The sequence below is a fragment of the Aspergillus campestris genome, assembly GCF_002847485.1.
Source record: "Aspergillus campestris IBT 28561 chromosome Unknown P168scaffold_7, whole genome shotgun sequence".
NCBI classification, from domain to species: domain Eukaryota; kingdom Fungi; phylum Ascomycota; class Eurotiomycetes; order Eurotiales; family Aspergillaceae; genus Aspergillus; species Aspergillus campestris.
The window spans coordinates 1,125,203-1,150,137 of NW_020194342.1; the positions used below are offsets into that span (position 1 = coordinate 1,125,203).

At 52.2% G+C, this 24,935-nt stretch overlaps 7 protein-coding genes across 7 annotated transcripts; 4 read left to right on the forward strand and 3 right to left on the reverse strand.

Moving 5' to 3' along the window:
- Window positions 1-2,068: 2,068 nt before the first annotated feature.
- P168DRAFT_319283 (Zn(II)2Cys6 transcription factor) lies at window positions 2,069-3,922 on the forward strand (the record flags this gene model as incomplete). The annotated part of the gene is made up of 3 exons (XM_024840260.1): window positions 2,069-2,881; window positions 2,942-3,742; window positions 3,809-3,922. The coding sequence occupies 3 exons, from the start codon at window positions 2,069-2,071 to the stop codon at window positions 3,920-3,922; spliced, it is 1,728 nt and encodes a 575-aa protein (XP_024692416.1).
- Window positions 3,923-4,914: 992 nt separating this feature from the next.
- On the reverse strand, window positions 4,915-6,892 carry P168DRAFT_237668 (putative MFS sugar transporter; the record flags this gene model as incomplete). The annotated part of the gene is made up of 8 exons (XM_024833569.1): window positions 4,915-5,138; window positions 5,191-5,289; window positions 5,337-5,437; window positions 5,487-5,700; window positions 5,753-5,840; window positions 5,888-6,434; window positions 6,484-6,758; window positions 6,821-6,892. The coding sequence occupies 8 exons, from the start codon at window positions 6,890-6,892 to the stop codon at window positions 4,915-4,917; spliced, it is 1,620 nt and encodes a 539-aa protein (XP_024692417.1).
- A 1,521-nt stretch (window positions 6,893-8,413) lies between these two features.
- P168DRAFT_290944 (uncharacterized protein) lies at window positions 8,414-10,176 on the forward strand. Its single transcript, XM_024837323.1, has 5 exons — window positions 8,414-8,960; window positions 9,020-9,175; window positions 9,238-9,560; window positions 9,626-9,692; window positions 9,767-10,176. Exons 1-5 carry the CDS (start codon window positions 8,843-8,845, stop codon window positions 9,898-9,900), a joined length of 798 nt encoding a protein of 265 aa, XP_024692418.1. The 5' UTR covers window positions 8,414-8,842; the 3' UTR covers window positions 9,901-10,176.
- A 1,795-nt stretch (window positions 10,177-11,971) lies between these two features.
- Window positions 11,972-13,448, forward strand: P168DRAFT_311363 (putative integral membrane protein). The gene is made up of 6 exons (XM_024839490.1): window positions 11,972-12,189; window positions 12,248-12,267; window positions 12,315-12,351; window positions 12,401-12,468; window positions 12,521-12,993; window positions 13,089-13,448. The coding sequence occupies exons 1-6, from the start codon at window positions 12,024-12,026 to the stop codon at window positions 13,429-13,431; spliced, it is 1,107 nt and encodes a 368-aa protein (XP_024692419.1). The 5' UTR covers window positions 11,972-12,023; the 3' UTR covers window positions 13,432-13,448.
- A 2,035-nt stretch (window positions 13,449-15,483) lies between these two features.
- On the forward strand, window positions 15,484-17,328 carry P168DRAFT_270395 (PLP-dependent transferase; the record flags this gene model as incomplete). The annotated part of the gene is made up of 3 exons (XM_024835208.1): window positions 15,484-16,171; window positions 16,205-16,276; window positions 16,338-17,328. Exons 1-3 carry the CDS (start codon window positions 15,684-15,686, stop codon window positions 17,326-17,328), a joined length of 1,551 nt encoding a protein of 516 aa, XP_024692420.1. The 5' UTR covers window positions 15,484-15,683.
- A 196-nt stretch (window positions 17,329-17,524) lies between these two features.
- P168DRAFT_345056 (putative C6 transcription factor) lies at window positions 17,525-20,140 on the reverse strand (the record flags this gene model as incomplete). The annotated part of the gene is made up of 7 exons (XM_024841855.1): window positions 17,525-18,386; window positions 18,430-18,861; window positions 18,905-19,203; window positions 19,256-19,728; window positions 19,789-19,910; window positions 19,991-20,014; window positions 20,087-20,140. The coding sequence occupies 7 exons, from the start codon at window positions 20,138-20,140 to the stop codon at window positions 17,685-17,687; spliced, it is 2,106 nt and encodes a 701-aa protein (XP_024692421.1). The 3' UTR covers window positions 17,525-17,684.
- A 350-nt stretch (window positions 20,141-20,490) lies between these two features.
- On the reverse strand, window positions 20,491-24,588 carry P168DRAFT_254563 (uncharacterized protein). The gene is made up of 9 exons (XM_024834415.1): window positions 24,192-24,588; window positions 23,657-24,125; window positions 23,173-23,473; window positions 22,434-23,130; window positions 22,147-22,380; window positions 22,024-22,083; window positions 21,918-21,965; window positions 21,698-21,853; window positions 20,491-21,637 (listed from the first exon to the last, which is right to left on the reverse strand). Exons 1-9 carry the CDS (start codon window positions 24,547-24,549, stop codon window positions 20,616-20,618), a joined length of 3,345 nt encoding a protein of 1,114 aa, XP_024692422.1. The 5' UTR covers window positions 24,550-24,588; the 3' UTR covers window positions 20,491-20,615.
- Window positions 24,589-24,935: the final 347 nt, after the last annotated feature.

Here is a 24,935-nt window from a genome sequence, read left to right on the forward strand (position 1 = left end):
ACCACTCAGACCCTGGATGTTGATAGATGCTCTGTACGACTACGACAAAACTGAGATAAGCAAGCGGCCCGCGGGATCTACACGACAGCCATCATAATCTTCGCTTTCCCACGGAGGAGTACTCTGTAGGACTGGAACTGTTGTAAGTTGTGACATGTCTTCCGTGCGCCCCGTCAATGATTGAATGGCCAAGACTTCCCCTATTCCCACTCCAAGGACGGAAACTCCATTCCACCACCGCTGGGATGATCCGTCACTCCTCAGTCCTGGGACGTGGTATCTCGCCCGAGTCCGACACATGCAAGTAGAAGAAAGGACTGTGCCGGCCGTTTGAAAACCCTTAAAGATGCCGAGCTTGACCAGCCCAGCCAGTCGATCATCCCCGCTGTGATGACATACTACGGTGTGTAAAATGCCGCGAATCATCGCCCCGTAGAGCCCGGGTTGATCACCATGCGGCACACGCCGCCGACCCTGAAGTTAGGGTCGAGTACGTAGTCAAAGATCGACCGCGGTTTGACCCCCTGGAAGGACCCAAACTCCCGAAGCTTTCAAAGTCAGATGCCGCCGCTAGTCTGGCTGGATTGTAAGATTTTCCTTGTTTCATTTAATCTTGAACTTTCCTTTTTCTTGATTTATTTCTTTGTCCTTTTATTTGCCTGTTTTTTTTGTTGGATTTATAAGGTTTGTTTTCTTTCGCACGAGCTCCTGGTCGAGCGACAGCAGACCAAAGAAGCGCAAACCAAGGATAGTCCCTCACCGAGCCCCTCTGGGAAAATGCGGTTGGCTATTTGTAGGTCCACAGTAGTGTACGGGGCGGGGACCACCCGCCCACTTTCGCCGCTAGGTGGTCTTTGAGGGACAGACATGCGAGATTATGGATGGATCGAGAAAGCAACGTGCATGCTGGGACGCTGGAAGGACCTACCCAAGTAATCTCCCCCGCCTCCTCAGACGTTTGGAAAAAGCAAAAGCGGCATCCAATTGTTCCACCTGCACCGGCAGTGGCGCACGGAGTAAAGGAACAGACAGACCATCAAATCAAGATCCCCACGGAAACAATTGCAAGTGTTTGACGGGCGCATTAGTGACCAAGCGGCGCGAATCCTTCCCAGCATGGTTTGAACGGCCATGCCCAGAGAATTCTAGGATTAGTTTCGTAGGATCATCAAATGATAGCACGCGATGACACGAGCGAGGAGGGGAGAGTGCGAAGACCATCCATCGGTGGAAATCGCATTAGTGGATCATGAAGTGGAGATACGCGACGAAGGTGGTCGACTGGGTTTATGGGGAGGTGAGGTCAGAATTGCGATTGGGCAGACATCAATGCGGTATTTTTTTGTTCTTTTTCTTTTTCTCCTTCTCACTTTTTTGACTTTTTCCCTTTTTTCCGCTTGCTTCTTGGCTTTCTTTTTCTCTCCTTTCATTCTGTCTTCCCTGTTGGAGCTCGTGTGTCTGGGCCTGTAGTTGTTCGGCTGGTAGAAAGGTTATCCTATTGCCAAGAATTCTCAAACAGGCAAGGATCGGAGCCACGAGGAAAACGAGTTAGCCTTGGGAGGAGCATGCGAAGATCAACCACTAAGGTCGATCAGCGGCCATCGCTGTTGGAGTGGGAACGGACGGTGATTTCATTTGGGGGTCAGAAGAAGGTTAAGTAGGAGGATGATGGATTCCAAACCGTTCCAACTGCAGTTGTTTTTCCTCCTCGATTTTGCCTGGAGTTCCCGCCCCACCCAGGATGCCTCAGGTTTGTCCGGAGTAGAAGAAGTTCGTTTTAACTTCAACTTCCAACTTCTTTCTTGGTTCGTCATCCCATCTGGATGGACATGACTCTGTCTGTCAGCTTCCTCCCTCACCCTCGTCTCTGATCGTCTGCTGTGCGCCTGCATCTCATCTGTCTGTCCTTTCCGCACCGCTGCTTCTGTCCTTTTCGCCCCCTACGCCACTTGTTTCTGGAACCCCTCCAGTTAACTAAACCTCCGGTTGGACTCTCATCGGCTGTCCTCCTGCTCCTCCCACATGTCTCTACCCCACAGTTTCCTTCCTTCCATCTCCTCGCCGCCTCATGGAGATTCACAGCGTTGTCTGCCCACCCTCCTCCGCTCCGCAACCTCAACTGTCCGCCACCACTCACCCTCCGGAGAAACGAAAACGAGTGCGCCGCTGGCATCACCGGGGGTTCACTGGCTGTTCGACATGCCGTCGCCGCCATGTGCGCTGCGATGAGGCCTCACCCTCGTGTAAGAATTGCACGCGGTTAGGGTTGGAATGCGATGGCACCCAGGGTCGCATGACGTTCAAGGTCTACGGACCCCCGCCACCGCCGTCGGAATCGTCGTCGGCCCCGAAGAAGGGAGACAGGAGATCGATCTCGGGCACGCTGGATGTGGCTAGCGCAGATGGAAAACCAATTAAGCGGGAACAAGATGCGGACGAGGAATCATTGGACGGGGTGATCGTGTCGCCGACGACCGTGTCCGAGTCGAGACCGGTCGAGTACCGCTTCCAAGAGCCCATGGGCCTCGCGGGGTTCGAGGCCTCGTCATTGCAATGCATCGATGGTCGATATTACACGCATTTCATTGACCAAGTGGCGACGTTGCTCCTGATTTACGACAACTCCAGCAATATCAACCCTTTCCGCCGGAACTTCCCCGACATGGCGCACGCGTCACATTCCGTGGCCAGCGCCATGCAGGCGCTGGGGGCTCTCCACCTGGCCAATACCTCCAGCGGACAACAACGAAATACACACTTCCAGCATGCGATGGGCAAGTATGGGGAGGTAGTCAAATCGTTCCGGCATAAGTATATCCAACCGGAGCAGAACGTCCAGCTGAGCGATTTCGCCACTTGCTTATTACTGTCCCTCTTCGAGGTGCGCGCAATCATTTCTGATCCCCGCACATTTTTTCGTTTCGCCCGCTAATTTGAACAGATGATGGATTCGCAAAATCACAATTGGGCGATTCATTTGAAAGGCGCCCGCGAAATCTACCGTATCCTCTTCCTTCCAAACAGCGATCCCACCAAAGAAGCCGAACGCCTCGCCGAAACCAACCACCCCCTCCGAAATTTCCTCGTTTCGCTCCTTTCCTATCTCGATGTGGCGGGCGCATGCGCGACAAGTGACGGCACTGTGGTAGAAGGCAGCTACTGGCGGACGCATGGCGGTGGCTGGGAATACAACTTGGGGACGCCCAGCTTGTCATCCGACTCGCCAGACAGTCCTCTGTTGATCGAACTGCGACAAGGTTGGTCAGTCATGATGGAGATCCAGGCGTCCATCAGCGCATTCGGCAAGACAAAACAGCAAGGAATCGTATCGCACGCGCAGCAAGACATGATCTTCAACGAGATCCTAGGCCGCCTAGTCGAATGGCGCAAAGCCGCCCCCGATCCGTTCCAGAAACTCGGCAGTCTAGACGCTGAAAGCCTGCGGCTGTTCCCGTACCCGGAAATCCTCGAGTACACCGGCTGCATCGAGGCGTACGAACAGGCCACCAACATCTTCCTGTACAAGGTGGCCGCCGCTGAGCGTCCAGACTATCAGCCGCCGCGCGCACTCATGGACGTGCTCGCGTCTCGGATCCTCGCCCTGATAGGCACGCTGGCCAAAGACGTCGGCCAGCTGGCGGTCTTATGGCCGCTCTTCACGGCGGGTAGGGAAACGCGAGACGAGGGGGAGCAGAAATACGTACGACAGACGATGATCGAGCTGCAGCGGTTTGGGTTTAAGGTGTGTTTCAGTTTTTCCTTTCTCGTTCTCAAGCGATCGATCAGACCATACTAACAGCAACATTAGAACGTCGAAAAGGCCCTAGAAGAGCTAGAGCACGCGTGGTTCAAACAGCGCAGTTTCCCAGAAGGTTGGGTCGATCGAATGGACGACGTGCGATCCTCAATTCTGCTACCCTGATCATCTCTTTTCCTCCTCTCTTTCACAGCGGTGGTGCTGGGTTCTCATCACCTACTACTTCTCCCTTCTTCCTATACCTATACCTATATCTTCTCTTCTCCTTCCCTCTCCCCTCCCCTCTCAATTTCACCCTATGTGAATACATCCCTAGGACCGACCTTATACTTGAGTCCTCCTTACTCATCTATGATACGATATCATGGCTCCCGGCCATTGGGCAGTCCCAGCTCGTCATCAATAGGACAGGCTCCTGTGAGATGAATGACTAGTGTTTGTCTTTTTTTCTTTGTACATTTTAATGGGAACGGTCGGGTCTGTCTGTTTCCGGTTAATGGGATGCATTAGATAGGTTTTATATTCCCATGCTCTATATTATGTACATGCTTGTTTGGTCTAGATACAGGACAGGATCGCCTTGGTATAAATAAATGCACATATTTACTCTTGACATGTGGGAGAGTGCCAATCGAAACAATCAAAAAATGGCAAATTCTGGTGGGTTTTCTTTTCTTTTCTTTTTTTTTTCATGATGCCATGCAGAGGGTTATGAATTGTATGAAAAAAAAAGAGGCGCAAAGCAGTTGACATATTAGCTCATCTCAATGGGTCCACTGAATTTCACTATATATAGATATCTTGACCTAATATACTCCGTGTACACACCCGCCTATCTTGTCGGTATATTGCAAATCCTAGGTATGATTGATTGGGACCGAGTAATGATAAAATCAAAGTCAATTATAGATGTTTAGATGGATGTGTACATGCTACGCATATGGTTCTTGCATTAAATTCGGTTATATTGAACAAATAGAGAAGGAGGACTGTTTTTACACCCGCATAATTAACCTTACTGTATTGAATCGGATTGGTCTCAAACCATCCGTTGCTCATGCTCTGCGCAGAGCCAAATTTTTTGCTTCCCACAGGGGTGACAAGCTTCAACGTTCGCCGTGAGCTTCGAGTCTCATCTGGGCCCTTTTTCTCTACCTTTATTCTCTCCTGTCCGAATCGGGCGTGGTGCTGGTGGCTTCCATCTCCTCGCGCGTGTCGTCGCCTGCCACCAAGCTGTCCGAGCGCGCGACAATGTCCCGCTCGAGTTGGGCCTTCTCTTCGTCCGTTGCGTCGGTGAGATTCACGGCGACTTCTTCGCCGAAGTTCTTGGCGATCTCCTCCAGCGTGAGACGGGCGGTTTCGGGGAAGAAGAAATAAATTACTGGATGGGTCAGCGGGGAGGCTATGACTGAACCAGGGAAAGCCCGTCTTACTGGGAATGAAGACAGCCGACCAGCAGATGATGACCAGATAGTACTTCCAGCCAGCGTCGGCGAAACCCATGGGGGCAGTTTGAAGCAGAATGAGGGTCGCTAGCTCATCAGTAGGGGTTCACAACCTGTTGAAATATAAGACATACCGGCAAACTGCCCGAAAAGCGAAAATCCCATGCCAATTGGTCGGATTTCGGTTGGGAAGATTTCCGACACGTAGAGGTACATCGTGGTGTCGCAACAGGTTCTGCATTCGGTGAGCACCAATTCAGCTTGAATGTTAGAAGATCACTCACCCCTGGAAAGCCAAATACAGAAATATGAAGAAAATGCCAAAGCCGTTTCCGACCTTGTTCGTGGTACCGGCATACTCGGCACCGGTATACTCGGCCGTCATCGCAGCTAGACAGCTCGTGCTGACGATAATCCCCACAAAACCGGTGATGTACATGCCGCGACGCGAGTTCACCTTGTCATGCAGCCAGGCACCCAGAGGGTTGTAAATGACACCTGGATGGCGAGTGAGCAATAGACGGCCAATGTAATACTCGAGTTTTCTTACCAGCTGTGGTTAGCCAGACGGCAGAAAGAAGCAGGGGCATCGATCCAGTCTCTCCCAGATTCGTGTACAGGATCACGGCATAGTTGTTCTGCCAAGGGTTAGCCTGATATTCCGGCTTGGGCCTGTAATACTCACGATGATGAGAGGGCCGCCAAATTCCGCACCCCATTGGGTGAGAAAGCCGATGGCCATACGCTTCCTATAGGATGGCTTCTGCAGCACCGCTTTCCACACGTTGCCATACGTAGCCAGTCGCTCCGCTTCCAGACGGATCTGTTCCCTTGTTTGGTAGAGTTCCTCCTTCGCGACGAGGTGCTGGGGGTCATCCGGCGATGCGCGGAGTTTCTCCAGCACCACCTTGGCCTCCTCAAATTTGCCCTTGGAGATGAGCCACCGCGGGGACCGAGGCAGCCATGGGGATCCCAGCAGGAGGACCAGGGCCGGCAGACACTGAAGGCACAGGGGAAACCTCCACCCAAATGTGCCCAGCTTTCCCTCGGCGTAGTAGCAAGCGAAGCCAACCCAGCCCGAGAGCATGTACCCGAAGACGAGGAAGATGGCGTGGTGGCCGACGAGCCAGCCTCGGCGGAAGGCACTCGACATCTCCGAGAGGTACATGGGACACACGGTCACGAGGATACCAATTCCAAGACCGCAGATAAAGCGACCGGCTTGGAACATCCTTGAATAAGTCAGACGCTGTCTGTATTCGAGATTAGGTACAGACATACTCGATAGAGTTTGCACCACCTTGGAGGGCACCTCCAAACATGGAAAAGAAGGCCCCCAACTGAATGTTGACTTTGCGACCAAAAAATTCACACGACCACATGATGAAGAGGGACCCTACGGCCCCTCCGGCGCTGAAAACACCATTGGCTGTGGCGATGATTGGAGTGGTGACGGTGGCATACCCGGGCTCTTTCTCGGTGGGTAGGTTGAAGTAGGCATACCACCCGGGCTGACCGATGGTGCTGGAAATGATAGAGGCGCAATAACCGTAGGTCTGCGAGATAGGCCGGCTGATGAGACAGAGTCCTTGAGAGAGAGATGCAGGGAAGCACTGACCAATGACCCAATGGCCACGAAGACAGAGACCAGCCGATTGTACACGCTGGTCTGCGACCCGAACGTCCCCATGATGGATGAGTTGGAATTGACAAGGCTCAACCAAGCAAGACCGTCAAAGGTCAATAAAAGTCAAACTACAGGGTCAAAGAATAAAGCAAAAATAAGGACCGGTGAAGTGGAACGAGGCGGCACGTTGCACCAGGATGATGAGACCGGGATTGGGAATATTCACAGGAGAACAAAAACAGAAGAGCGACTAGCCGGTGGAATTTTGAGAGCTAAAAAGTTATAAGAGTTCTCGGCAGAAGAGCGGTCCCATTCTTGGACGTGGATTTGGCGCAACCCCGATGCGAACCCGTTCGTTTGGGGAATGCGTCCAGTCCACACCGTGGTGCGAATGACGCAGTAAGGAGAGAGGAAGCTAGCTTCCAGACCACCATTCTGGCCCTCCCCTTCAACCGAGGACCAGGTTGACTGGATCGTGCCAGTCCATGATAGGATGAGATGGACTAGCATGGGAAGATCATTGGTGAGAGTGGACTGGGGGAGGACGACAGGTCCCACTCCAAGAGATCTTCAACCAACCGGGGAGAAAAGTGGACAGTTACAGTGTTTTTTTCCGCCATGATAAGAAGGGGAAAGGAGTCCACTGGCACTATTGGATGGTTGAGTGGCATGGTTTGAGACTAAGTCGAGACGAGACTAAGTAGAAGACGGAAAGAAGAGTAGAAGAGAGAGAGAGAGGATGAAGGAGACTAGAGTAGATGGAATCCATGCACGCTAGTCTACTTTGGGAAGAAAACACACGGCCTTCTTCGTCAGGCACAAAGTACCATATCTGATCATGCCTGAGGTACTACATGATACTCACTTAGTGTAGTAGATGGACAGGTAGTATTGCAATCCGACGGACAGTATGTAATAGATTGGTCCCATTCATAGATGGAACATGACTCTAGTATCTCTTGAATACGACATACTATCCAATGTCTCATGAAGATTCTGCTGGACTATAGAATCTCAACGGCCCCGTTCGGAGTGGGGCATCTGTTAGCTGCCTGAGGTTCCTTCTCCTTTTAGCTGGACTCCACCAATGTGAAGAACACACCCACTCATCTTCACCTCTGCTTCCCATTCCACTTTCCACCAACTCCTCTCTGCCCCACTTCCTCAGCCTCGCTCTGCCGTCTGATGGTTACTATCCCTGTGCTAACTTCAAAGGTCGCATACACTTGTGATTTGGTCCCGTGTGTCGGTCTCTCAACGGACGTGTGCCACAACATACAGCGATCGACATGGTCTTCGGAATGTCTACGTTTGAACCCGAATTGACACCATGACAATTAGTGCAATGATACTCATGAATAGTCCGAGTATCGGGTCGGAGGATTAACCCATCTGGATAGCGAATATTGTGTCGATTGTGTGTCCAGTATCTACAATCTACAGAGAGTCCGACCCCCCGTCGGTGCCCTACAATGGCTTCTTCCCAATTGGTCCTGGATATCCACCACCCAGTTCCACAAGCCGGGGTGATCAATTACTCTGCTTTGACAGCCGCCATTACCCCTCCTTCTATCCCATTCCACTCGTCAGTCGAGTCGTCGGGAGATGGATCCACTGGGGGGAATGGGACACCAACGAGCCAAAGCTTTCCCCATGGGTGAGTAAGCAAGCGGTGATTTAAAGCACATGACGCCGTTGCGCCGTTATGCCACGCAGATACCCATGCATAGAGCTTACATTCCGGAATTCTTCTTCCACTGCTGCCGTCTCCATTACCGCCGTTGTGGGATATTGACGTGATCGCCTCGCATTGATCGACCCCTTCTCTATACATCAACAATGGCAACTCCTTCCCCTTTTGATATCCCCTTCGATCAGCTCCCCAACCCCCGACAGGTCTGGGTTGGGAAACCGGGCAGTTACGAAGAAGGTTTGGGAAAGCTAGCTATTCTGACCCCAGATGTAGTCGCCAAAGCGGCGGCCGTCGAAATTAGAACCGGGCGGCGCGTAACCATGGGATGGGACATGACGAAGCTCGACTATCCTAATCTGAACCGCCAGCCATGCCAGCATCAGATCATCCCGCTCCTGGACGGGGTGGCCTTCGATGACATCTTCACCATGAATCCTCGTACGTTTCGTCTCCTTGGACCGCGTGGGCCTTGGTGCCCCTGGGCTGATGTGTTCCAGAGCAAAGTAGCCAGTGGGACGGACTGCGACACTTCTCCCAAACGGTTCCCGGCCAGACGCAGCGAGTCTTCTACGGTGGCACCACGAGCGAAGAGATTACCGACCGGAAGAATGACCGGATCGGTCTGCAGCATTGGGCACGGGAAGGCATTGCAGGTATGATCCTCTTCCCCAGTTGGTAACCTCCATTCGTCCAGCGTCTCAAGTGACCATGATAGGTCGGGGGGTGTTGATCGACTATGCCGCATGGGCCGAGAAAAGGGGGATCAAGTATAGTACCTTCTCGACCCATCAGGTTCGGCTCGCCGATATCGTGGAAATAGCGCGAGAATGCAATATCACCTTCCAGAAAGGGGATATTCTGTTTGTTCGGGTCGGGGTTACCAAGGAGTGGGACACGGTCATGACCGATGCTCAGAAACAGGAGTACTCCAATAACCCAAGTCCCTTACATGCAGGGGTGGAAGGGACCACTGACATGCTTCGGTGGCTGTGGGACACCGGATTTGCCGCCATTGCGAGCGACTCCATTAGCTGGGAGGTGAGACGGCCGTTGAATTCAAGATGCAACATCGACCGTTAGACTGACAGGGATGCTATCCGCAGGTTTACCCACCTCAAGCGGATGTTTTCCTGCATGAGTATGTTCTGGCAGGATGGGGGATGCCAATTGGTGAGTCGACCCGGCCGTTGGCGAACGGAGTTTCGCACTTAAAGGCCGATGTGACTGATCAATTCCTCCATTAGGCGAGCTGTTTGACCTCGAAGCGTTGGCTCGTATGTGCCAGGAGCATCAGCGCTGGAGCTTCTTCGTTGCGTCTATTCCCCTGAACATGCCTGGGGGGGTGTCATCCCCTCCGAACATCATGGCAGTCTTCTAGACCCATAGTTGGGAGTGAGTCCAATACTCGGTCACATCCCCTACCCGGTATCATATCAATCCCTGTTGCAGATAGAGACTGCCGATGCGCCATGACTAGGATTAGCTACCCCCTCAATTCATCACATTGTCTAAATGAGCTATAACATCAAGCACATTGACCCAGTGCGTACTGTTGGAGACACAGAAAGATGGAGGTTTATTTTTAATCTTTTGCCCCTCCTATTCGCGGGGTATCTTCCGATGCATGAGGCCGATGGGGGACGTGTCAAATTTCTATGGTTTGCTGGTCAGCCAATTCTCTGACAGAAAGCCTCGGCCAAATGATGCTTGCTATACGGGGTGCGTTTGCATCGGAACACTAACCCTGCGACCCGTGAGTAGACCCATCTGCCGTCCGCGTTATGAATTTTGGATCAGTCGACGATCGTTTGTCTTCTAGCACCATATCTGAAACCATGTCATTCGGAGCTCCAGTGGAGCTTGACTGCGGACAGGGGTCTCGAAGTAGTCTTGAAATAGCGCTTTGAGCTTTGGAAGAAGAAAAACGTGCCGCACGGTTGCCGCGTTGGTCGCACGATCGATCGAAAGGCCTAATCATGTAAGGATAATGTCTCCCACCGAAATTATGAAAATTGGCAATCTCGTATGGCTTCGTTGGCAACCTCTTTAACCCAGCTGTCAGAAAGAACAGTAGCATCGCTATGTGGGAACAATCCCACCTTCTTACAGGGACATTGTCTACCTAAAACCTCACCAATCGGGCAGTGGGGCCTGCGAGAAGCTAATCAAGCCGGGGCGGTGCCACCCGCAAATCGGCCCACGTCTGGGACTCGCAGTGACAGTCCGATGACCGCTAACCCCCATCCAGCGCCTTAGATTGACCCCATGGTCAAACCATATTGGCTGAGCCTTCGTGTCTGGAACTCGGTGCATCGTCGTACCTTTGTCAATCGTCTGTCGATGGCCAAATTGTGATAGTCACTATCGAGGCAATGACCACCCCGATGGAAGAATTGGCTTTTTGAGCCCGAAGTCAAAGCGTTATTCAATCCGCACGCTCAGTTATTGGCCGTTTCACCGTCGATCATGTATCGGGTCCATTTTCGGCCTGAGTACCCGGGTCGAGAAACGGTGGCAGAAATCGGGTTTGCCTTTGCGGTCGTTAACAATTCAACCCGACAAGGAAAGAGCCACCCTGGTCATATGGCTGGTGGGGAGCAATGACAGATGGTCGCGGAATTATATGGTTATGGTGTGATACGATGTGCGACTGGTGAGCGTTATGTGGGGCATCCCATCATTGTGTTCCTGAGGTTTTTCGTCCGTCCTCCTTCTGACCCGTCATATCGTGATTTCACAGATATCCACTGCTTCGTACTTCTGCATGGCGGTGCAACCCGCCATCCCATTGGCTTCCATTGGAGCTGTGAAGGGTTTGGATCGTCTTCAGGAACCCCCTGATGATTTATGATACGGGACAATGGCTCGCTGAGAATATTTGACAGGGCCCACCGTATGGAATTGAAGGACATTGTATCAAATTGCGAGTAGCACCGTATGGTGGGCTCCACCCATATGGCGATCCAGTATTCTGGGAGCCTGGATGCACCCAGTCAAGGCGCCGATTCTTAGATGATGGCCGGGCTCACAATATCCATCGGAGCCAATAGGATCAGGCTCAAGGACGAACGAATTTCCAAATTTTTCTGTATCAACGACGTACCGCTTGGCAGCAACAGTCTTGCCAATAGTATCCGCCGGCGGACCGGAACGGGTGTGCTCAGCGAGAAGATCAAGACTCTGCACGGCTTATTCTCTATCTTAATGCTTGCTTTCCCCTGGAGTTAGTGCACCCAGCACGACTAATTCCTTACGAATGGGGGTTAGCGTTTACTTCTGTATTCCCTGGTACTCATGTTAAAACCTGCAACATACAGTCTCTCCCATCGCGCGAACAATGCGCCTGGCGATCGATTGATACGAATTTTACCTGTCGAGCTATCAAGTTCCTCCATCTGATCACCACCATCGTTCATGGTTTATTAACCCTATACTGGACCCTGATGCACACGCAGTCAAGCACTAGACGGTTCCAGTGCTTCCAACGAGTCGGTAACCACGATGGCCGCTGTCGAATTAAGCGGACGAGATATGGCGTCGCCGGACCGGTCGATGCAGAATTGGAACTATGCGACGCAGTCGCTGTGCATTGGGGGGATGACTATGTTCTTTGCTTTGCGGGTATATACCCGGATGTTCATCTTGAATGGGTTTACCAAGGAGGACTGTGAGTCTCGTTGAGCCCTATACAGCAGAGCGAAGGTCACGGGAGCTGACGATTCCAGGGATATGCTTCGGCGCTTGGGTATGAAGGCCACCGTTTCTGCGTTGACGTGTTCTCACTGTGTATAGTTCCTTGGGGTGAGCTACTCTGTCGTCGCACTCATAAGTACGCACTCGTCTTGTCTTGTCGCACTTGTCACTAACGGCATCATCAGTGAGTCACTTTGGAGGCGGAGTACACTGGAATGACGTCCCAGAAGCACACCACATCCCATTCCAAAAAGTAAGCCATCCAGGAACCCTCGGACCCACGAGCGTCACTCACACAAATCCAGACCGTATACGTAACAATGGTCCTCTACGGCCCAACGGCCTACCTCACCAAGCTCTCCCTGCTCTGGATCATGACCCGCGTATTCAGCCCGTTCCGCAAATCCGTCATCTTCATCTACTTCTTCCTAGCTCTGATGCTGGCATACTACATCCCGGCCGTCATCGTGAAGATCCGCATCTGCGACCCGATCGCCAAGTTCTGGGTGCCAGATCTGCCGGGGTCATGCCTGGACCAGTCATCCATCATCCTAGCAGACGCAGTTGTCAGCGTAGTCAGCGATTTTATTGTGTTGCTAGTCCCGTTGCCACTCACCGTGCGCCTGCAACTGCCTTTGAAGAAGAAGATGCGTGTCATGGTCATCCTCGGAGCGGGCGGACTTGCCTGCGCTTCCAGCATCATCCGACTGATTCTGATTTTGCTGACGGGGCAGTCCAAGGATGCGACTATTGCCTTTATGCGGGTGAATATGTTCGGGTAAGTCTCCAGCTTCTTCTGTGCCCCATCTCCTCCCATACCGTATATCCAGGATAGTACAGTACAAGAAACTCACCACAAATAACAATACAAAGCAACGCCGAAATCGCCATCGGCGTCATCTGCGCCTGCCTCCCCGCCATGTCTGCGCTCGCACACAAAGCCAAGGCCGAATACTCCAGCCGCCGCGCCACGCAGAGCTCGACGTACCAGCTCAGCAAGTTCAAGAACCCTTCGAGTCGCACGGACCGCAGCCGGACGCGCATGAGCAGCATCATGGACATGGACCACAGCTCGGACCACTATATCCTTATGCCGGAGGAGCCGAAGATGCGGTCGGCGGTGAGGGGCGATGGCGAGAGGGAGAGGCAGGGGTTGGCGCAGGGGATTACGAAGACTGTTGATGTGGATGTTGTTTCGTCTGTTGGGACGAGATGATTTTTTCTCCCTGGTTTATATTGGGTACATACATGATAATACTATGTATCTATTTATGATATTGTATATACATGAATACGAATCCACCCCTCATAAAGTAAAGTAGTCAGTCCATCCGAACAAAGAAAGTAGCAAACCCATCCATCCCCACCATCAGTGAAAGAAAAGAAGTAAAAAAGTAAATAAAAGCAAACAAATCACCACGCTATACACCGCGCCCAGCGCGTGGCGTCTCGGACCCTACCCAACTGGGGACTAAACGCTCGCCATCAGGGCTTGCTATCCCTGCATATGTTGGTGTTGTTTGGGACTGTTAGGATTGGAATTGTGGCTGTGGTGGGGGGGTTTATATCACGTCAGATTTGATTTTTCATCTGGTTGCAGAGTTAGTTGACGAAAATTCTGGATTTGTGGGTGGGAGGTGATTGAGGAGGAGTATATAGTGAGGTAGGTAGGTAGGTAGGTATGTAGGTAGTAGTAGTAGTAGTAGTTAGGGCACAGCACATCATACATACAATATCCAAGCCCTAATTTACTGTACCCCAACCACGAACGACTCGTTCAGAAAAAGTAACTACGCCATCTCAACTATATCACTACAAGTAATCCATAGTCTCATTAACATCCATTCCCATGCAGATCGCATCACCAATGACCAATACCTAAAAAGCCACTAGCCAGCCAGCTAACTAGCTCACGAGCTAACTAGCTAGCTATGCTGTATAATAGATAGACAGTCACACAGCCACGACAGACGCATCACACCGCACTGCACTGGGTGTACCGATTCCGTGCTATGCTGTTGACTTGCTTTTGTTTCTGTGTGCTATTTTTATATACTATGGGATCATCATACTTTGTTAGCCTAGGTGGGATGCTACCTTCGGATTGGATTGCATAGAGCTGGGTGGCTCGTGGGGGCGAGGGGCGAGGGGCGAGGGGCGTTTGTGGGTTGCAGTTGAGTATTGATTGTTTTAGACTGTGCTATCTTCTAGGTCTCTTGGGGGGGGGGGGGGGGGGGGTTTAGGGTAGTTTGGTGGATATTGTGTATATCTAGTTGGATGGATAGTCATATAGATAATGGGTATGTACTATGTCGATAGGAGGTTTATAGAGAATACTATAGCATTATATCTACGCCATTGTACCATGAATCTCTCTGTTCACACCCAATCCATACACACAGTATGCAACAATTAATACAGTAACCCTCCGCCTAAAACAATAAAGAGAGAAGAATAGAATAATGCTATAGTAAGACCTCGTATACCATATCTATAATATACTATAAAAAGCACCCAACAAGCCCTATCCTGGAATATCAGCCCATCCTGGAACCCTCCCTCCCTCCCTTCCAATCCCTGCCCTAGACGAACCTGCATTAACAGCGTGTCATTCGCTTGCGCGGATACAGCTGATATGATCCGAAGAAAGAGTAGAGCTGACCTTGTATGATCTGATCCCATCTGAGCTCAGCTAACCTAAGCTACCTAAGCTACCTACCTACCTACTAATCCCAGTCCACTCCACGCGGTAGATCCCAGACAGATCAGATCAGATCCCATCTAGGATGATCGTTCCTGCTTCCCTCCCTTCTTATCTTGTCAGTGTCGTGCGAGTCTGGCGCTGCCTCCATGACACTCTCGTGAGACGATGGAGATCTACTCGGATATTGACGGGAGAGACATGTCTTGCCTGGTTTGGATCGGGTCTGGGATTGGGGCTGGGGGGAGGGGGGTCGGAGGGCGGCGGTGGAATATTGCTTATTTCTTTGTCGATTCATTGGTTTATATTATTGCGTATTTTATTGCTATTTATTGGTTGTTAATTGGGATACTGACTGTGATTATGACTATGATTGCTGGGTTAGTACTATTATTTGATCCGTATTGGAGCTAAGGATGAGGATGAGGATGGGATGGGATGGGATGGATGGGAATAAGCGTGACAATGGGGATGACGATGAAAATGACTAGAGGATGAAGAAAGAAACAAAGACAAAGATAGAAAGAACGACAATGAAAATGATAAATTCAATGTGAATGTCAGTGTGATAATGCAAGGCTGTCATCCCTGTCCTGCTAGTCCTATCCCATCACGCCGGTAGTGCAATCTCCAAGACATGATATCAAATCACGCTCCGAAATTGCATAAAGATTGATGGGTAGGTAGGTAGGCAGGTATAAGGTATAAATACACGTCGACAAGTCCAGTTCAAAACTCCAATCCAGACATCCATACATGAATGCAAAATGGCCACAGCGTACAACGAAGCTGTCGACACCATCCGTCCTGTCGAGTATCCTTCTCTGACCACCAGAAACAACAATGATAGACGTATAATCTACCTCGACCACGCCGGCGCAACCCTCTATCCCCGCTCGCTAGTCAACGCCTACACGACAGACCTCCAATCCGCCATCTACGGCAACCCGCACTCAGAGAGCACGCCGTCGCGGGCGTCCAGCGCGCGCGTAGCCGACGCGCGCACGCAGCTCCTGCGCTTCTTCGGTGCCAGCCCGCTGCACTTCGACCTCGTCTTCACGGCGAATGCTACCGCGGCTGTGAAGCTCGTGGGCGAGTGTCTGGCGCAGGGGGGCGGTGGCCGCGGTTTCCGCTATGTGTATCACCAGGATGCGCATACCAGCCTTGTGGGAGTGAGGCAGATGGCGGCGGAGAGTGTCTGTCTTGAGGATGATGCCGCTGTGGAGAGGTGGATTCGTCGTGGCGGGTCGGCCTGGTCTTGGCAGGCGAGGTTGGGGATGCCGAGGAGGGAAGAGATGGTTACGCTGTTGGGGTATCCGGGGCAGAGTAATATGACGGGGAGGCGGTTGCCGAGGTCTTGGTATGCTTTCTTGAGATTGACTGTGCTGGAATATATGACGTTGCTGACGGTATTTGTGCAGGCCAGCGCATATTAGGGGCAATAGCGCGCACAGAACAGCCTACACGCTGTGGGACGCTGCAGCGCTGGCTTCGACGAGTCCACTGTCGTTGTCGGACGTGGACGCCGCGCCGGACTTCACTGCCGTGTCGCTGTACAAGATCTTCGGCCTGCCAGACGTGGGGTGTCTTATCGTGCGCAAGGCCTCTGCGCACCTGCTAGTCTCGCAGGCGCGCTACTTCGGCGGCGGCACGGTGGACATGGTGGCGAACTCGAGTCCGGGGTCATCGTCGTCGCGCGCCTGGCACGCTGTGAAGACGGACACACTGCACGATGCCCTCGAGGACGGCACACTGCCGTTCCATTCCCTGCTGGCGGTAGGGCACGCGGTGCGTCTGCACGAGGACCTGCTCGGCGGTATGGCGCGCGTGTCGGCGCACTGTGCGTTTCTGGCCTCGCAGCTGTATACCGCGTTGGATGAGCTGCGGCACGCGAACGGCAGCAAGCTGGTGCGCGTGTATACCGGCTCTGAGCGCGCTGCGTTTGGGGACCCGGCGCTGCAGGGCCCGACTGTGGCGATGGCTGTGGTGGATCCGGCGGGTAGGGTCCATGGCTATGCGGATGTGGAGCGCGCGGCAGATGCAGACGGCGTGTATTTTCGGAGTGGGTCGGTTTGTAACCCTGGGGGCATGTCGTATCTGGGGTGGACGAAGATGCACGATAGGGTGGCTGCGTTTGAGGCCGGGCACCGCTGTTCGGCGCCCATTCAGGAGGTGGGTGGGCGCGCGACGGGAATCGTGAGGGTGTCTTTGGGGGCGATGAGCAGCTTGGGGGACGTGGATGGGTTTGTGGAGTGGCTGGCGAGAAAGTATCTTGATGTTTATGTGGATGATCGTGGTTCCAGTTCTTTTTCGTTGGGGGCGTTCAAGGAGACTGTGGAGGAGGGAGTAGTGGCGAGGAGGTACGATGCGTGCATCGTGCGGTTGGTGAGGGGCTTGGTCAGGTTGACTTGATCGTGTGGCATAGCCTGCCCTCATCCCCGGACCCGCCAAGGCCGACATGGTCCTTGTCCCACAGACGGCCAACTCTACCTATTCCCAAACGGAAATGTGTCTCAGTTCGAGTTTGCTTGCTTCCGAGGCTCTGTTGCTTCCCGATGGCCGTGGGACTTATGCCGGATCGACAAGGGGTGTTCCTGCAGATGGAGCCTGGAGTGTTGTCGCCGCAGACGAGTAATGTTCAATTAACTGAGACATATTGCGTCGCTAGGTACCGTATCTGCCTCGGTCGTGGTACTCGGCTCAATATACATTTTTAGCCACCAGTTGACTGGCCAGGTGACCAAGATCCTGAGACAATGACTCGGAGATTACGACCAAACCGATGGATCAAACAGCGACAGGTCCTCTTCCAACAAACCCACCATATGCTGATTCCCCGAATACCAGTTTCCCAGCGTCGACGGCGGCACTGTATCCGGTGGGGAAGAAGCCGAAGGCTCCGGCATTGGTCCAGTCGTCTCGCCGTCCTCCATCGGCGCAGGAGCCAGTCCCAGCGCGCTGAGGTACGTGTCAAACTCTTGGCCTACAGACGCCATAGCGTCGCTCTCCTGCGTTCGCGCCTGCGCTTTCGCTTCGAGATAGAGTCGGGCGACGCTGCTGAGCACCTGGCACAAACGGTGCATTTTATCGATTGCTTCGGACGAGCCGCGGTGTGGTTCGAGGGAGGTAACGAACTCTTCGAGGCGATGGAGGTCCGTCTGCGACGAGACTTCGATGGTGTGGCAGAAGAGGACTATAAACGGGACGAACGGGGAGAAGAGGATGGCCCAGTGGAGATATGAGCATTTGGTGTGTTCAGTGCTCTCCTTCAACATGCTCATGCAGTTGTGGTGGCATTCGAGAGCGGACCGTGCGGTCTCGATGCATTCTTGAAGGAAGGTGCCCTGAGACCCCACAGGCGGCGGGATGGCTCGGTAAATCAAGGTCACGATTGATTGGCGGGTAACCTCGTCGGACTTAAGGTACATCAGGTCCATGGCGGAAACATTGTTGAGATTGCCGTTCAGTTCCTATCTAGTTAGTTGACGTATAAAACACAAGAGGGGAGCTTACCGCGAAAGGCTCCATAACTGTCCATTGCGTTTCAGCAGCCAGGTGACGAGCGTGTGCCGCTCGCTCACTCTCCGCTTGACACAGCGCGGCGGGACTATACAGCTGCTCGTATATCTGGCCCTGGATCCGGGCCAACTTAATCCACAACTGGTATACACGCCCCCACGGCTCCGCGATGCCTTCCAGCTCAATTGTCCATGGCAGGGAGATATCGTAATCTTGAAAGGTAGAGGCCCGGCCCAGACGTAATGCCAAGGGCTTATCGAGACAATACACCGACCAGAAGAGACGAATCTTCTTTTCTTTGATGCTCTTGGTATCGTGCTCCATAGATGACGAGCGGTGGTAACCCAGAGCCTGGCACAGACGAGACGCAGTTGAACTCAGGGTGAAGGCAAAAGACGGTTTCGAAATTTCGATGGCGTATATAGCCTATTGGTCAGCATCGCCACGGTAAGGGGGAGAGGGTACATACTCCCAAGGCAAGCGCCTCAATCGACTCATCCCGCACAGGCATCAGAAGACTCATGCGCGCCAGCGCAATCTCCAGATTCGTGCGACAGATCTGGGAGTATTTACTGTAGGCATCCATCATCTCGGGCTCCCCGCCATAGTAGGTAAACTCCTCAAACAGATAGTACAGACATCCGTTCACCACGATGAAAGTAGACTGGGAGTAATCCTCAGTGGCAAAGTAGACTTCGCGACACGCTTCAACTAGGCGTTCCGAGGAAACAAATGGGCATAGTCCATTTATGGTGGACGACGGGTGTTCTTCACAGATTAGCGCAATCCCACGAAGAGGGGGAGAGACAGATGGAGATACCTTTGAGCCGGCGTAGTATGGACAATACCACCTGGCTAGGCGGCATAGCGAGCTCGCGCAACTCAGGACTCGACCCGACTTTCTGACTGGGGAAGCGAGCTTCGCGGAGCGACGACGGGACCTGGTTATCCTGCATATTAACCATCTTCTTGAGGGTCGCGAGAGCCGCTCCAATCTTCGGGGTCGACATCTGGAGGGCGCTACGAGAGACAGCCGACTCGAGGAACTCGCTTGCATAGGCCGAATGGGCTGACAAAGATGAATTGCCCTCGAAGGCAGGGACCATCTCATGCTGTCTGAGCGTGGTCGTGGCGTTGGAGACCGGGCCCGCTGCAGACGGACTCATCTGGTTCGATGTCGGCGTCGGTTGGAAACACGGCTCCGTGGTCGTTGTGCTTGCGCCGGCTTTGAGCTCGTGGAGGATTTGCTCGATGTTTCCCAGACGCTTCTCGATCAGATCGATCTTGCGTTCACTGTTGATTCGTTAGGAGGGTTTACTGGGCATGAACGCACGTCTGGGCAGGGGGGTATACTATTGACTGGAGATGAGCACCCGCTGACGCTGCTCGTGAGGTTTTCGACCCGCACCAGTGGAGCGACAGACAATGTTTGAGCTGCGACAGTTGGAGCAGGGAGAGCGCTTGTCGCAGCGTATCTAGATAGTACAATGACCACGTCAGACGAGTCCCAGCCTGCATCTCAAACTAGTGTAGTAGTTTGCACAAGGGCGCATACTTTTCTTAAACGACATTGATCACACTACATCCAGTCAGTTTATCCCTTCGTCGAATCCAACATGAAATTAGAGCGCCATAACGGTGGAGTACATACCGCGCGTCTGTTAAGCGACTCGCGACTGTCAGTCTCGGGGCCCTCGGCCTCCATGTCCGGGGAGGACATGGCCCGTAAATCCCGGATTTGGGAATAATGACCGACTTGACAGGTCTGATTGGAATGGAGGACCGGATCTGTTTCGTGTGATTGATTGATAATATCCGATGGGGAAGTTATGCGAGATGATGCGTTAAACACAAGGTTGTTGATCGGCGGTCGGAGTCCGCGGGTGCCGAACGTGACCGACAATCTAATCTTATCGATCCTCTCATTACAGTGGAACGCCGAAGACAGTCTTTCTATATCGTCCCTTCTATTTCCTGATAATTGCAATAAGATAGAGCTTTTTGGGGGGGATTCTCTCGGAGTTTGCAAGTTTATTATATGCTGTGATAAAGTCTGATAATTCTTTTCTTGATCTAATTCAACCAAGACTTTACATCCACTGCTGCAGGATTTATACCCAGGTTATCTAGATCCTGACAAGTTTAAGAGCAGAACCTGAGAAAGAGAGTTGTTGAAACGCTTATGAGTCGTTACTCCCTGTGTTTCTGGTCCATTGCTGCCTAGGGACAGTGTTGACTGAAGCGTAGCTACCCGAAATGCCAGGTGATATGCTGGGCGTCTGCATTTGCCCCATGCTCTGCTGGCCACCCGCTGTATATAAACCTTGCATGCTCTGGTTTAACCCAGGATCGAACGGTTGTGGTGGTTGCTGTACCGACTGTCCAGCAGGCTGCCGGTGCGGTAGCATCTGATTCCGTTCCTCTGTAGACATCTGGAAGTGAGAGCCAGGTGCACCCGCAGCCGGTATATTAGGGCTACCCCGGTTCTGAACGCTATAGAAGAGCGGTGTTGGAACTTGGCTCCGATCGGGGTACGATGGCTGTGGGACAGCAACGTTCACATATTCGGGATATTGCTGATGCATGTTAACCTGTGCTTGGGGCTGATGTAAAGCCGTCGGCTTCTGGCCTTGCGACGCCATGAAGAATGCCCTTCTTCTGTCGGCTGCACTGCCTCCCATGTCGGTGTCGTCGTCGCTCATCCAAATTGCTCGTCGGCGGGCTTCTTTTGCGCGACGCGCAGCGTTCGTACCATAAAGATCGTTGATGTACTTTGTAAACTCAAGGTAAGCATTTCGAACAATCCTGAAGTGGTCGACGCTGAGTTTCACGATAGCATCAGGATTCAGGATAGCCTCGTGACTATTTCCCTGGGCTTCGAACTCAGCCAAGGCCAGAGCTGTCTGACAGGCGTTCCGGACCTGTCTGCCATTCCAGCGGGCATGTGGGTATTCAAGGAAGTGCTGGCCTGCGAAGTTTCCAATTCCAACTTTGTCGATGTCAATTTTTCTCCCTCTTCTGTTAAAGCGCTCCTCTATCATGTCCATGTTGATCTTGAACACCTCGACTGTCTTGTCATGGTTTAAATCCGGGTAGTACAAACTGATGTGGATGCGTGAGGCAAAAGCCTCGTCAAAATCCCCAACGCGGTTTGTTGTTAGAAAAAGAATACCTGCGTAGTATTCCATGACGCGAAGGAAGACTAGTCACAGGTTAGTTAGCCTCTCTTCCGGATGTTGGATTCATTTCATTGTTAACCCACCGGCGACGAGTCCGTTTCGTTTGAAGTCTTCCTTAGTCCGCTCCGCAAGGAACACATCCGCTTCATCGAGGAGAAGAATGCAATCCCATCTATTGGCTAGAGCAAAATTTGTTTCCAGGGCCTTTTCGACCTCCGTTGCAGTAGTGCCAAGGTCACCTATATACCGTTAGTAGGACCTTCTCTCAGTGTACGCGGCAAATCTATATGAACGGAGACCTACCACATGTAATCTGAAACAGTGGCTTTTTGAACAGCTCGGCTACTCCCTCTGTTCGCATGGATCTGTTAGCATACTTCCGCTTCAAGTACCGCCTGATAGCACATACCAGCAGTGGATGTTTTGCCCACTCCAGGGGCCCCGTGGAGAAGTAGAATCAATCCCTTTCCTGGAGTTCGTCTTAGTCTAATAGCTTTCTCAAAAGTTTATCAAGCCAGATAGAGAAAAGTACCTTTTCCTTTGACGATGTCAAATTGCTCTCCTTCATCCGATGCCAATTTTTTGTCTCGGAAGTGCTGTGCTATAAGCGATACGATCATCGGTTTGTGCCCTTCCTCAAGAACAAGCTGGTCAAAGGCTGTCACGGGCTCTGCCTTCTTGTAGTCCCCCTGTTTAGGGTCTCCAGTCAATGAAGGGGAGTTTTGCAGTGGATGGATGTCAGTCAGATAGGCTAGGTCCAAATTTGCTGCGGTCGAGACATGTCAACATTGTACAGTAAGATATTGTCGGACGACCTACCCCATTTGCGGCTGCGCAGCACAAAGCCAAATACACGGTATGACATGATCAACAACTCATCATCGGAGATCACAGGAGCTCCATCAATACCGGTGTTTACCTCTCCCAATAGTCGAGGAATGATGGCAACCGACGGGGGCTCGTCCATGACATTCCCCTTGGGTAGGAGACTATCTATGTATTCGGTCCGCTGCTTCTCGTCCACGTAGATATCGTCATGCACGCTTTCATTCTCACAGCAAACCCCTGTACATCCCGGCTGTTTATCTTCGATCTCCGAAGAAGATTCCCCAATCAGCATTTCCAAACGAGGCTGCCATTGTTGCCGTTCTCTGTCTTCCACCGAGAAGGCTGTTTCAAAGTCGATAACAACCGGGCTTTCCACCTCATCCCGAACGACCAATGTTGGGCCAGCATAGTACATATGCTTTACTCCAGCAACTTCCAGGAACTTTGCGCCCCGACGTATGAGTTTCCGCCGATACTTGTCGTGAGAGGGGAGAGAGTCCACCTCCTTCCATTCATTCTCTGTAAAGTCCGACTTTCGAAGTGGGTGACAGCGAAGAGGGTATATCTCTAATGATGTTAGCTCCCTCTCGCCTTCAAACCGCTTCAAGTCGAACACTTGAGTCACAGGGCCAAGCGACTTCCCGTCGAAGTCGATGTAGACGCAAATGACACTGAACGGTGGCTTTTCCTTCTTGTCGATGTCATGCCATCGTTGCCTCCAGGTTGGGACCACTCGATGCTTAGCACTCATCGCTTTGATCACCCGATAGGCCTGCTTGCCATCATGGCCAATCACCTCCACCCCGGGCCGGAAGATGTGCCACAGATCAGAGAAGAAGACTTTCCGATAGTTGGGCGCGGCTATATGTCTCTGCTTGGGTGATATATCGGAGTCCATAAGACTCAGAAGACAACTCAGGTGCTGTAGAGCGATTGGTGATTTTGTTATGTCGTCGGGGTCCTCATCTTCTTTCTTTTCGTCGTCATTCACCTTTTCCTTTTCGTATTCATTCACACGCATGGTATTATAACTCTGGTCCTTTTCATGATCGTGATCGGGGCCTTCTTTAGTCATAGTGGCTTCGCTGCCTGTCGATGGTCCTGTTGTGCCAGGCGACTCTTTTGCGGGAAGTCGATCCTGAGCATCTCCGGCTAACCGAGAAGCATCTTCCTCTTTTGTTGCATTACGCTCGATGTTTTCCGCACCAGTGGACACTTCGATTTTGGCCGCTGAGTCGAACTTCCTCTGTAGTGCCATGTGCCAATCGCGCAAGGCTCGCTCACAGTAAATGAGAGCTTTGAAAGGCCTGATAAAGACGATCGGCGCCCCCGCCACGAGTGAACTTCCGTCTGATCCCAATATTTTGGACAGAATGGTGATGATGATCAACGAGTAGATGCGGATCCTCTCAGGCAGAGGTGCTTGCCCAGGCGCCATTGCGTCAAAGGCATTGGTATCCTGGGATTTAGCCACTTTACGCACACCGGGGCCTGTGTACCCAAACCACCTCTGAAAGCCGGGAATTTCGTTATCCAGGACCGGGTCTCCGACTAGAACGTCGATGACACATTCATCCTTTGCCAGCAGCCTAGTCGAACGCTTGAAGTGGGACCATTCAAGCCGGTTAATATTACACTCGCAAGCAACCGCTTTGCGAGGTGCCACGTCCGTAGCCGTCGTATCTGAAGCATATTTCTTTTGCTCGTCCCGCTCCGAGTTCTGTACGGGTTGGTTGATATCCTTCTGACGTTGCGCTTGTTCTCTTTCCCTTCTGGCTTGCCGACGGCTTTCAGTCTCCTCGACTAGGTAAAGGCGGTCCATCTCCCATTCGAAGTGTTTCCGTAGTCTGTCGCGCCTTTGCCCATAATCAATAGTACGGTCATATTCATCAGGTATCTTTGGGTCGTCTTCGGACTCTGCACAGATGTGACGAGGGTCAAAAGGATCCGGCCGTATGTATTCTTCGTAAGGGTTCGGGTTCCAATGATATGTCCAGGGCCCGAACTGGGATGATTCGGTTTTGCGAACCTCGGAAACCATGTCAAAAGGTTCCGGCTCGACGCTCCTCTCCCAGTTCCTCCTGTGCCGGTACAGGCACTGTTCCATTCGTTTGTAATCAACTGCATCTTCCTGTTGCTGTGGTGAAGGCTTTTGCTGCTCACTGGGTGCTTTTATTCTTCGAACCTGGCTCTCAAGCTGAATAATTTTGTCTTTCAAAGCCTGAATATCACCGATGGCACCATTGACATCTGGTGCTAGAAAGAAATCGCCCGTCTCGGTAGGGCTATCACTATTGACTTGCAAGATATGGGGGTCACGGCTGTTCTCGTTCTTTTCAGTGGTAGTTCCCAAGGGTCGAGTCTCTTCAATGAACCCAATCCCCGAGGGTTCGACCCTATGGGCCTCTGTATCTTTGCCCTCTATTACCATTCTTGATGTGGTATTGCTGAGCGAACCGCAACTGGTCAATAAAGTCTCATATGTAACGTCAA